We start from the raw sequence: 9593 nt of genomic DNA on the forward strand, positions 1-9593 counted from the left end.
ACACACTGATCCGTAGCACAACCATTTAAGACTCACAGACATTTCACCACCCCCCCACACACACATGCACACAAACTAGCTTCAAAGTTCTGTCTCTTAGCACTAGCACTGTCCTCCTCATAGATTTGTTTGTTTGTCATGGATTCACACGCAGCTGGCGGGACTCGACAAGATAATTTGATTTGTTTGGCAAATCGTTCGTCGAAAGGAACTCGAAACGTAGATTGCATTGGCCGGCAATGAGAAAGAATGCAAAGCGGCACACAAAGACTTGCCCGCCCCCAAAAGCAGAAGGGTTCCAGAAATCTGGCCGAATCCGGACGTCACATGACGGTAAAACAGCGTAAAAGTATCTCACACTAAAATTGAAAATTCCAAAAACAACCTGATACGTCTGGGCAACGGTACCTAGGCTCCGGGCGAGTCATTGGATGATGTATATTTTACATTATTGTTTTCTTTCTAGGTATTTGAATCGTTGCAGCTTCACCCTTACTATGTATTATCATTATGACATACTGTACACGAATACATGCAAATTATGATGCATGCTAACCACAAGCCGGTCTTGCTGAACTCGTACAAAGTACGTCGTGGGGCGAATTCGAAAAGGTATGAGCTAGTAGGCTGTACTCAGTCTGCCTTTAAAGTTTGAGTCAAACACCACTACAGTAATATCTACGGTCGTCGATCCACATGAAATGCTTGAGTACTTACGCTCAGGACCCTATATATACATGCTCATTGATGGCTGTGTTTGGCATAACTTACTTGGTTGTCTTTGCATCTCTTCCTGCAGCCCACTTCGTCATTAATTTGCTGCGGCAGTGACGGGAATTGGATTCTCCCTCTTTCTTTTAATTACTTGGAAGGCGAGCTTTGGGTACTGGTGATGGGCGTTGAACCCGGCCTCTGGCGCCCAGGGGCTTCCCAGTTTGGAAACACTTGGCGGCCAGTTTTTTCCGAGTCTGTTCTGACCACGACACGACAGTACTTGAATGGTGTAGGGCGATTCAAGTGCTTCGTATGATGTATCAACCTTCCGAGAGACTACTTTAGAATTAGCATCAGAGGGCGCGGGTACCTAGGTTAGTCAGGACCCGAGGCTGTTCAGGTAGAATTCAATCTCACATGGCTGAATTTGTTTTCCGTTCACTTATAACTAGAACTTCTGACAGGCCCAAATGGCCTCACTCAACATCCTTGGCGTTGACCCTCTGGATTTCAGGCCAAGGCAGGTCCGATACATCCGACTACTTTGTACATTCTAGTAGGTGAGCTTATCACAAATTCAGTCATACGGAACTGAATTCTACCGCAACAGGCTCGGACCCTGACCAACCTAGGTCCCCACGCACGTAGATCAAACATTTACGCTCACTCTGCCAGTTATTGTTCTTCCTCAAGCCGTCCGATGATTCAATGCGTGACGCAGTATATCCATCATTTGAAACTCAATTCTGCTGTAGATAATGCCACCTTGGGTATAAAGTTACCCGCCATACAAGCAAGACATAGAAACCGCCTTTGAAAACCCTCACAGTCAACTTCTCGTTAACATGCTCTTCAAGTGCTAGCTGTCTTTGCTGCAGGGACATCCGCCACCTTGGCTTAGACGATCGAGTTAGGGTTCCCTCAGAATGGGGACAACTTCTACCCCGGTCAGGAAGTGACCGCTCAGGTTATTCAACCGGTTGGTAGTTGGTTCGCTTCTCAGCATCATGCGTCACTCTGACAACTTCGATCCTAGGAATCTACCGTTCAGGTTGGCATTGCCTTAGGAATCGCTAACTGCGAGAACGGTTCATGCCCCGACCCTGCAGACGGTTTAGGATCTTATCTTTATGCAGGCCCATGGATCCTGATGGTTACTACCAGAACTTCACCGTGACCATACCATCTTACCTTGCAAAGGGTCCTGCTATCTTTACGCTCACGCACTTTTGCCTCATTGGGGTACGAGATATTCAGTGTTTATCTTCATTCGTCGTCTGAGGCTGATTTTGTAGGCGGATTGGTACCCATTCCTCGAATTTCGCAACGCGACGGTGAACATCGTGTAAACGGTGGACACCGGAGAGTGATTTTCATCATATGGACTCGGACCTGGACTCGTTATTTCGTGTCTTCATTATGAAGCTCAAGAACTTGATTGTTAGCGTACTAATGTAGGATCGGAGGAATTTGCTGTTTATCGTACTTCGCCAGCACTCATATGTGCCATCGATCGATATGATTACGCAGTACTACAGAGTGGATACTATACTGGGAGGTGAAACAAGAAAATCCATGCGGACTCTAGTAAAAAGTTTGGAATCACTTCTGCTCGCAGCTTGCCACCAAGAAATGACCTTGCCCTTCTCTCCACGATGCCCAGAATTAGCCGCGGCCAGTAGCACAACTCGCAGTCACCCAAATGTCGCGTTCTTCATTACATTCCGATAAAAATCAAGCAACTGCTACATAATACCCGCACAACAATTACCAATTACACTATGACCGGCGGGTGCCACTAGTAATGAACAGTAAGGTACAATAGTGTCAGCAATTACCAAAGCAACTATAATTTTGCTACAACGATCGACTTTCCGCTCTTCCAGATAAAAACGACGAAAAAGCAAGTTCACTGCTCAAAGGAGCAAGTCCTAGCTTCGGATTTGGAGGAGGTTCAGCTGTAACAGGTGATCCTGGCGTTTCTCCTAAACGCGAGGCAGATGGGAAGCTACCAGTTTGGAATGAAGACAAGTCTGGCTTGCTGTCGAAGACCCCTAGAGCCGGATAAGCTTCGGGAGCAAGTAATGAATATTTTGCAGCGTACCTAGCTTGCGAAGCCATCGTTGCCGAACTTGGTGATATCCCCTCGATGGCAACGCTTTCTGAACCAAGTCCCATTTCTGTCCGTATTTGGCAACAGCCTATCAAAACGTGTCAATGATCTGGCTGCTGTATAATCACAGAACACTGACCTGAGCAAGTAGATCATCCTCCTCCTTGCTCCACTTGACTGTAAGGACTTCGCTGCCTCTTTGGGACATCTTGGCCCACAACCCTAGTGACCTCTTTGTTCTTCGTGATTGCTAAAGATTCAATTCCAGTTGCGGGACCAGAACTCGGTCCCGATGTTATCAGCAACCGAATCAGCGCTCCCTGCGTTAGTATTTCCAGGAGCGGTCTCGTGTCGCAGATGAGCTTGCAGATCAAACGGGGCATCTCCCCAGCTACTAATCGGGGCCGTGACTGCCCGTTGGTGTAGTGCAGATGACGAGGCCACACCGGTGGAGCTTTCATTCTGAGGAGAAGAAGGTACGAGAAATGGATCAAGGAGTACGGACTGACTGGGGGGCGTATCCACGCTGGGATCGGGAGTGGGCTCAGCGAGAGGAATACGCGGTGGCGTAGCCGCGCTGCTGGGAGTATCATGTATCGCTTGATCAGCCAAGTCAGGTCGTGGAGGAGGAGTAGGGGGTATTGTTATAGGCTGAGAGGCGGCTGCGATCTCACGGGTAGAACCGTGGTCCTCTGGACGAAAACTTGTATAGGTCCCTCGGTCCACTGAACTGGACGTAGATTTGGCGGTCCAGAACCCCAGTCAACTGCATTTGCTCGGGGTAAAGGTGAGGGATGACGGGACCGAGGGGGCTGAGGCGCAACGTCAGATACGGACTGCTTTCCTCTTTGACCTGCTTTTTTCTCTCAGCTGGATTGTCGGGGGATTTATCAGCAATCGTGGAAGCCTTCTCCTTTCCTTTACCCTTAGGCAGTGAGTGAGGTTCCAATTGACTCTGTTGATCTTGCGAAGAGAATGCGGCAGCTTGATCAGCTAGAACATCCAGTCCGATCTAACCCTGCCAACAGCAGTTTGAACTGGAGGCAGCTAAGCTATTGCTTGGTTGTCCTGCACCTTGATCTCTTGTTTGTTCTCTGAGCGCACTGACCTTGTCCCGAGCGACGATTTTCCTGCGTTTCGGTACAGGACTGTCAGGTATATCGCTTGATCGTGAACGCCTCGTTGCCAATGACAGTCTCTTCCTCATCTTCCTCATTATCCATCATTGACCTTGCTGCACTCAAAAGAGAATCCAGAGGCGTTGGTGGGTTCTGGGTACGCGCACCTTGCTGCTTCTTCAGTTGGTGGGTGGAGGAAGATGCCGAAGCCGCTGTCTTAGAAGAGCTTGGGGTTTGTAGCAGGTGATGTGAATATGCCGGAACAAGCACCGGCACAGCACCTGGGCGCATAGAACTATTAAGATAGACGTACCCTGGCCCAGGAGGAACAGCTGTCGTGCGCTTTGGTGTCTTGGGGGTAGCAACAATGGTTGAAGTTGATTCCTCTCGCCGCTTATCCAGGGCCTGTGTGAGGCCAGCCATTATGCCAGCACGTTGTTTTCCAATTCTCTTTGCCGCTAGCAGCAAGTGTTCTGTTCTTGCATCCGCAGTTAGAACTCGCGGAGCACGTCTTTGAGAGTGCTGGCGCTTGGAAAGATGTGTATGGAGACTTGTTGCAGCTATACGAGATTTCTGCTTTGGCGTGGTTGTAGGCGTATCCTCAGGGTCTCCTGGATGGTCCTCGTCAGAAGGATCGGGGCCAGGGTCTTCGTCCTCAGTAGTTGGCGGATCTTTCCTTCTCCGCCGGTGTGGACGAGCCTTTGGCACTTGATTCAGGGTGGCATGCCCATTTAATGCAAGAGGTTGCATGAGAAGTAAGGGGCGGAGGCGGGATAATTCACCTTCGAGGATGGAGAGACGCGATTGAGTTTCGTGAAGCTGGTGGGAGATCAGCGATAGGGATGCATGATGGAAGGACGAGCTCACTCGTTGGCGGAGACTTCGATTATCTGCTTCAGTTATAGCATGTTGTCGCTCAAGCTCCTGAATCAAAGTCAGTTACTGGTAATCTAAAGAAAGAAGGGCAAGGAGAACGACAAAAAGTGTAATGATTTGTTTACATGTCTATGAAACTAATTTGCTGCCAGCAGCATCGTGGCCGAGTCATTGGCGTGAAAAGTGATTTATCAAGACGACCATGCAGTCTTGCTAAACCAACATCTCTAAAAGGAGAGAAAAATGACTTACTTCATCCTTGTCAGACGAGCCCCTGTGCTTGGCCTGCTGTGTAATAAGTGCTTCGGCCATCCGTGCCCAACCATCCTTCTCTGAGTTCCACCGCAATCTCTGCTCCTCTGCCTGTCGCACAAGTATATCGCGCTGGACAATTAGGCAGGATATAATCTCAGCCTGTCTAATGACTTGCTCTGGGTCAGGATTCACGACACCACTTTCCCTCACCACCTATTAGCATAGATATGAAATTCGAGTCAAACGTCCTGTGATGGTATGAAACGAAACATAACGCACCATATCGGGTAGCTCTTTCTCCCCTCCATCAAGATCATGCATGTCCGTGATATTCATGCGCACCTCTCGTATGGCATTGTCGATTTGGGGCCTGGGAGATGTAGTTTTGGGGCGGAGGGGTAGTTGAGAGTCATCCAGTGTTTCGAGTGGTGGCGCCGGGGAGAGGGACATGATATGAACAAGGTCATCAAGAGCCAAGGGTGGATATTCGTTGCTCATCACGACTGGCAGTGAGAGGCCTTGTCAGTACGGGTCGTGGTCGTCGTGGGTGACGATGAGCAAGGAGTCGTCGGCCGCAAGAAATCAAAAAGCCAAACAACGCCAACCCAACGCGCGGTGCACGTCACGTGATCTGTCGGAGCTGCATAAGCTGTAGTCATGTGACAATATTATGCCGGCTCCTGTTTTGGAGAACGCTACGGCTTTCGTACGTGCGTTTCATGTTTTACGCGATTTGTGCGTGATATTAATTACTTCCAGCGATACCCTTCTTGTGCATATCTTCATCGTTGTCAGCGACGATGCGCTTAACCCCATTTCACCATCTGGCCCTAGTCATTCCCCCACTGTTTCTTACCGTTTATCTCTTGGCCAATTTCCCGCGGCCACCTACTTTACCCATCATCCATACATCCCTTGCGCATCTTCCGAGCTCATCGCCATCGTGGAAAGTATATCCAGAGGACTTGTATAGTGGAGGTGCATACGCCAACTTACCTCTAGGACGGGTACGTACTTTGCTGAAGCGCTCTCGTGTTCAAGTGCTGACGCAGTACATTACCCAGGTGCGATATTGGCTCATAGGACCGGAGGACGGACAGCGTGTGCGTTTCTTTGTGTGCGCGAGTATCATGTACTTATCATGACTGCTAGATTGTTTTGATACATGGACTTTCCATCCCGGCCATCGTCTGGAAAGACGTAGCGCCTGTACTCGCCTCACAAGGATACCGTGTACTTCTCTATGGTGTGTTGTTGTCTTTTAATGCGCATTATGTTACGAACCCATTGATCTCGTAGATTTGTATGGTCGCGGTTACTCGGATGCCCCCCAAGTAACTTATGATACCACCCTTCACACCACCCAACTCGCGCTCCTTATGCAATACGTTAAGTGGGACAATGCATTCATTGTTGGATTGTCGATGGTAAATTTGTCATCTTGCGTTGATCTACTGCTTAATCTTTCTCCGATTGCAAATAGGGAGGTGGCGTTGCGACTGCATTTTCAGCCCACTTCCCTCATTTGGTAAATGGAAAAGTCGCTCTTATTGCTTCAGCAGGTATCATAGAGGTAATCGGCAACAAACGTGGCAAATACTTAATCTAACTTATCTAATATAGTCGAGCGATATCTCTCGTACCGCAAAATTCATGTCAACTCCCCTCGTGCAAACTGTGTCCGCCCTCCCACCTTTCCAAGTAAGCTTGAGGGACGGCTCCCTTTTCTCTCCCGTCTGACCTTGACGTAGCATTACATGCGTCTCCTTGCAAATACCTCTAAATCCTCGGAACCTTGTGAAACCAATCCGATACAAGAAGTCTGTTTTTTCATGACCACCTATCTGACAACTACTGAGTACTATTTCCTCAGATTGTACGTCTCCAAACCGCTCATCTCCCTCACTACAACGCTGCTGTGGCATCTTCTCTTCGTGACGGCCCTATTCGCGGCCTACATTTTGCATTCCAATCGCTCGCACGCTCTGGCAACCAACTGTTGCTTATTCATGTGAGAGATCGCCCATCGATCTGCCACTATAATGCTGATTTTTTCAATAAAGGGCACATCAGATAAAACTGTCCCCTATAAATACGCTTCTATGATACACAGTCTCGTACCGCAAGCCGACCTCGTCACCATCAGCGATGGTGGCCACGATCTCACTGTAACCCACGCATCCGAGGTGAACGCCTTGCTACTCCACTTTCTCGCCGACGAATACTCGTACAAGCCTCTCGGATAAATTTTCACTTTATATAAGGGGCGAATCCTTTTCTTTGATGATATTGTATCTGCCAACACACACATGCTATTCACCATTCATCGTCGAACGCTATTCCATCGTATCTCTTATATCATTCTGGATACCATGCCTATCTCACGTTATCCTCGCCTCATGTTGTCCTCGCTATTCATCTGCGTTACCTTTAGCTTTTTTCCTGTCTGCATTACTCTAGAAACCTATAACTTGTAATAAACACACGAACGAAGCGCTTTGAAATCGAGCATGATGCATCGATATCTCTGCCTTATCTGCGCGCGCCAATGACTGGTAGAATTTAAGCCAATGGAATACGCGAGGCGCTAGATATCGTGTTCAACGTTCAAGGTGAATGTTTCTGTCTCTACTATATTTATCGCTCGCTCATGTCCCAATAATGATTTAGATCGGGGAATTATTACGTGCTGACGCTAATCTCATTCTCCAGTTTCTTGAAGACCTCTCTAAAGAGATCTGGTGACCCCATAAAATGGTTCGCGGCCTTCACAAACATACAGCACCATCGGTTTGTCCATTGGCAGTGCAAAAATGGAAATTCCTTCGCCGACCCCGCACCACGGAGTAAATATACTGGGTTCGAAGATGTTCCCATGCGAGCAATAGTCTTGACACGCGTAGCTCTCGAATACAGTGGGAGAGCCACTTTACCAAGCAATCGAGGTGCATGATCCCGAGAAATATGTCTTCTACACCTCCAGAAATAGACGGTGACGCTCCCTTGCGGTTCAATCGTCAAGTGATCCAACCTGGTTTTATCGGCGCGGTCTCAGTCTCCTGTGGGAGAGCGACTTCGACCAGGCGAGATGGTCCTGCTTCTAGTTGTGATTGACTAATCATTGTTTTCAATTCAATCTCTTCGTGCTGGTCTCTAACAGACTGCGTTAGCGAATGAATTTTGTGAACGGATATGTTTGATATACCTGGGAGGTAGGGCGACTGTATCAAGAACATCTTCGTCCGTTTCGTCGTCCTCGAGTTCGTCATCATAGAGTGGCCGAGGTTCCGGCTTCTTCTCCTTTTTCTGGAACCAGCTGAGGCAAAAGAAGAGAACATATGGCCGTTGCCCGTCGTCCACACCGACAACATCGGCCTTATGAATGTCATGGTCAGAATTCATCAACTCAACATAATTATAGACAAACGTAGGTAGCTCGTCCAAGTGGAACATCGACAACTTTTACAGTTGTGCCTTTTGGTTCGCGCGCCTTTTGCTTTCCCTTGTCTGACGGCGGCCGAACATGATTGAAAAAGGCCCTGGCACCGGGCAACAGAGTTGATAGAGGACTGTTTGCACGAGGACAATTGAGAGGTAAGGGTGATGTAGCAGGGAACTGCAGCACGAGTGTTGAACGAACTGCGAAAGAAACAAGAGGAAAAAACATACATCCAATAGATCACGAGTTTGACCGTTCCCACCAGGGTGTCCTGTGGTTGTGCGAGGAGAGAAGTGAAGAAATTTTCTGAGGCGAATAAAAATGGGTTGCTGTGAGTCTATTGGAGGCGGAGGTTCTGGCGCCATAGGTATGACAGATGTTGGTGGTTTGCAGTACCTAGCAGGAAGACGACGAGTTGCGTCAGACTGCAGCGATAGCAATAGGTGAGTGGTGTAATGAGCAAAAGAATGAGACGCGCACATCTAGTAAGACACTACTACGGGCTGACTTTTTGTGTGCACTGGTCTGTAAGAAAATGTCAACACACGAACAATAAATGTTTTGCGGGGAATACGTACACTGGTATGAGCAAGGACGTCAGGTGGAGTATTGCAGATGCAGACCTTGTAATCATCTTTGGTGTTTGTCGTGTAAGCTAGCTGGCGTAAGTCGGGTGATAGGATAAGAACCCGAGGATTTTGAACGTTGAAGGAAGCAAGAAGTTGGCGGGACTCGCAATCCCAGAGCTTGATGGTGTTGTCAAAGGAAGCGCTGGCGAGGAGAGCGTGGTCAAATGAAAGTGCTAGGCCGGTGACATCCTTGGTGTGCCCTTCAAAGGGAGCTCCGACAGTCTCCAGCGTCGACGCGTCGAACTCATAAATTGCACTAGCATCATCATCTGTAGTGAAGTTGAGTGCGGTCATGAAGGTTTCGTTGTTGTTTGTCCAGAACATTGGCGCAGATCTGCCTCCTACCTCATATCCCCCTACTCTGACATCCAATTTCTGTGACTGGACATCCCAGACCTCAAAAGACCTCCCCACATTTGACGTCACTGCGAGCCTTTTCGAGTTTGTTG

General features: G+C 48.5%; 5 protein-coding genes across 5 annotated transcripts; 2 read left to right on the top strand and 3 right to left on the bottom strand.

Annotated features, from left to right (window-relative positions):
- The first annotated feature begins 1575 nt into the window (after window positions 1-1575).
- Window positions 1576-2308, top strand: F5891DRAFT_592129 (uncharacterized protein). Its single transcript, XM_041372388.1, has 3 exons — window positions 1576-1693; window positions 1751-1956; window positions 2010-2308. The coding sequence occupies exons 2-3, from the start codon at window positions 1807-1809 to the stop codon at window positions 2061-2063; spliced, it is 204 nt and encodes a 67-aa protein (XP_041221982.1). The 5' UTR covers window positions 1576-1693; window positions 1751-1806; the 3' UTR covers window positions 2064-2308.
- A 49-nt stretch (window positions 2309-2357) lies between these two features.
- Window positions 2358-3105, bottom strand: F5891DRAFT_1246891 (uncharacterized protein). Its single transcript, XM_041369823.1, has 3 exons — window positions 2967-3105; window positions 2819-2915; window positions 2358-2768 (listed from the first exon to the last, which is right to left on the bottom strand). The coding sequence occupies exons 1-3, from the start codon at window positions 3033-3035 to the stop codon at window positions 2572-2574; spliced, it is 363 nt and encodes a 120-aa protein (XP_041221983.1). The 5' UTR covers window positions 3036-3105; the 3' UTR covers window positions 2358-2571.
- Window positions 3106-4846: 1741 nt separating this feature from the next.
- On the bottom strand, window positions 4847-5647 carry F5891DRAFT_1053654 (uncharacterized protein). The gene is made up of 2 exons (XM_041362581.1): window positions 5356-5647; window positions 4847-5289 (listed from the first exon to the last, which is right to left on the bottom strand). The coding sequence occupies exons 1-2, from the start codon at window positions 5572-5574 to the stop codon at window positions 5035-5037; spliced, it is 474 nt and encodes a 157-aa protein (XP_041221984.1). The 5' UTR covers window positions 5575-5647; the 3' UTR covers window positions 4847-5034.
- A 139-nt stretch (window positions 5648-5786) lies between these two features.
- On the top strand, window positions 5787-7611 carry F5891DRAFT_1053658 (Alpha/Beta hydrolase protein). The gene is made up of 9 exons (XM_041362582.1): window positions 5787-6083; window positions 6141-6179; window positions 6229-6322; window positions 6376-6503; window positions 6560-6649; window positions 6700-6777; window positions 6828-6896; window positions 6950-7087; window positions 7140-7611. The coding sequence occupies exons 1-9, from the start codon at window positions 5877-5879 to the stop codon at window positions 7320-7322; spliced, it is 1026 nt and encodes a 341-aa protein (XP_041221985.1). The 5' UTR covers window positions 5787-5876; the 3' UTR covers window positions 7323-7611.
- A 147-nt stretch (window positions 7612-7758) lies between these two features.
- F5891DRAFT_983424 (uncharacterized protein) lies at window positions 7759-8478 on the bottom strand (the record flags this gene model as incomplete). Its single annotated transcript, XM_041377321.1, has 3 exons — window positions 7759-8078; window positions 8108-8229; window positions 8282-8478. The coding sequence occupies 3 exons, from the start codon at window positions 8476-8478 to the stop codon at window positions 7759-7761; spliced, it is 639 nt and encodes a 212-aa protein (XP_041221986.1).
- Between the last annotated feature and the right edge of the window lie 1115 nt (window positions 8479-9593).

Source organism: Suillus fuscotomentosus, assembly GCF_016647785.1.
Source record: "Suillus fuscotomentosus strain FC203 chromosome Unknown F5891scaffold_55, whole genome shotgun sequence".
Lineage (NCBI taxonomy): Eukaryota > Fungi > Basidiomycota > Agaricomycetes > Boletales > Suillaceae > Suillus > Suillus fuscotomentosus.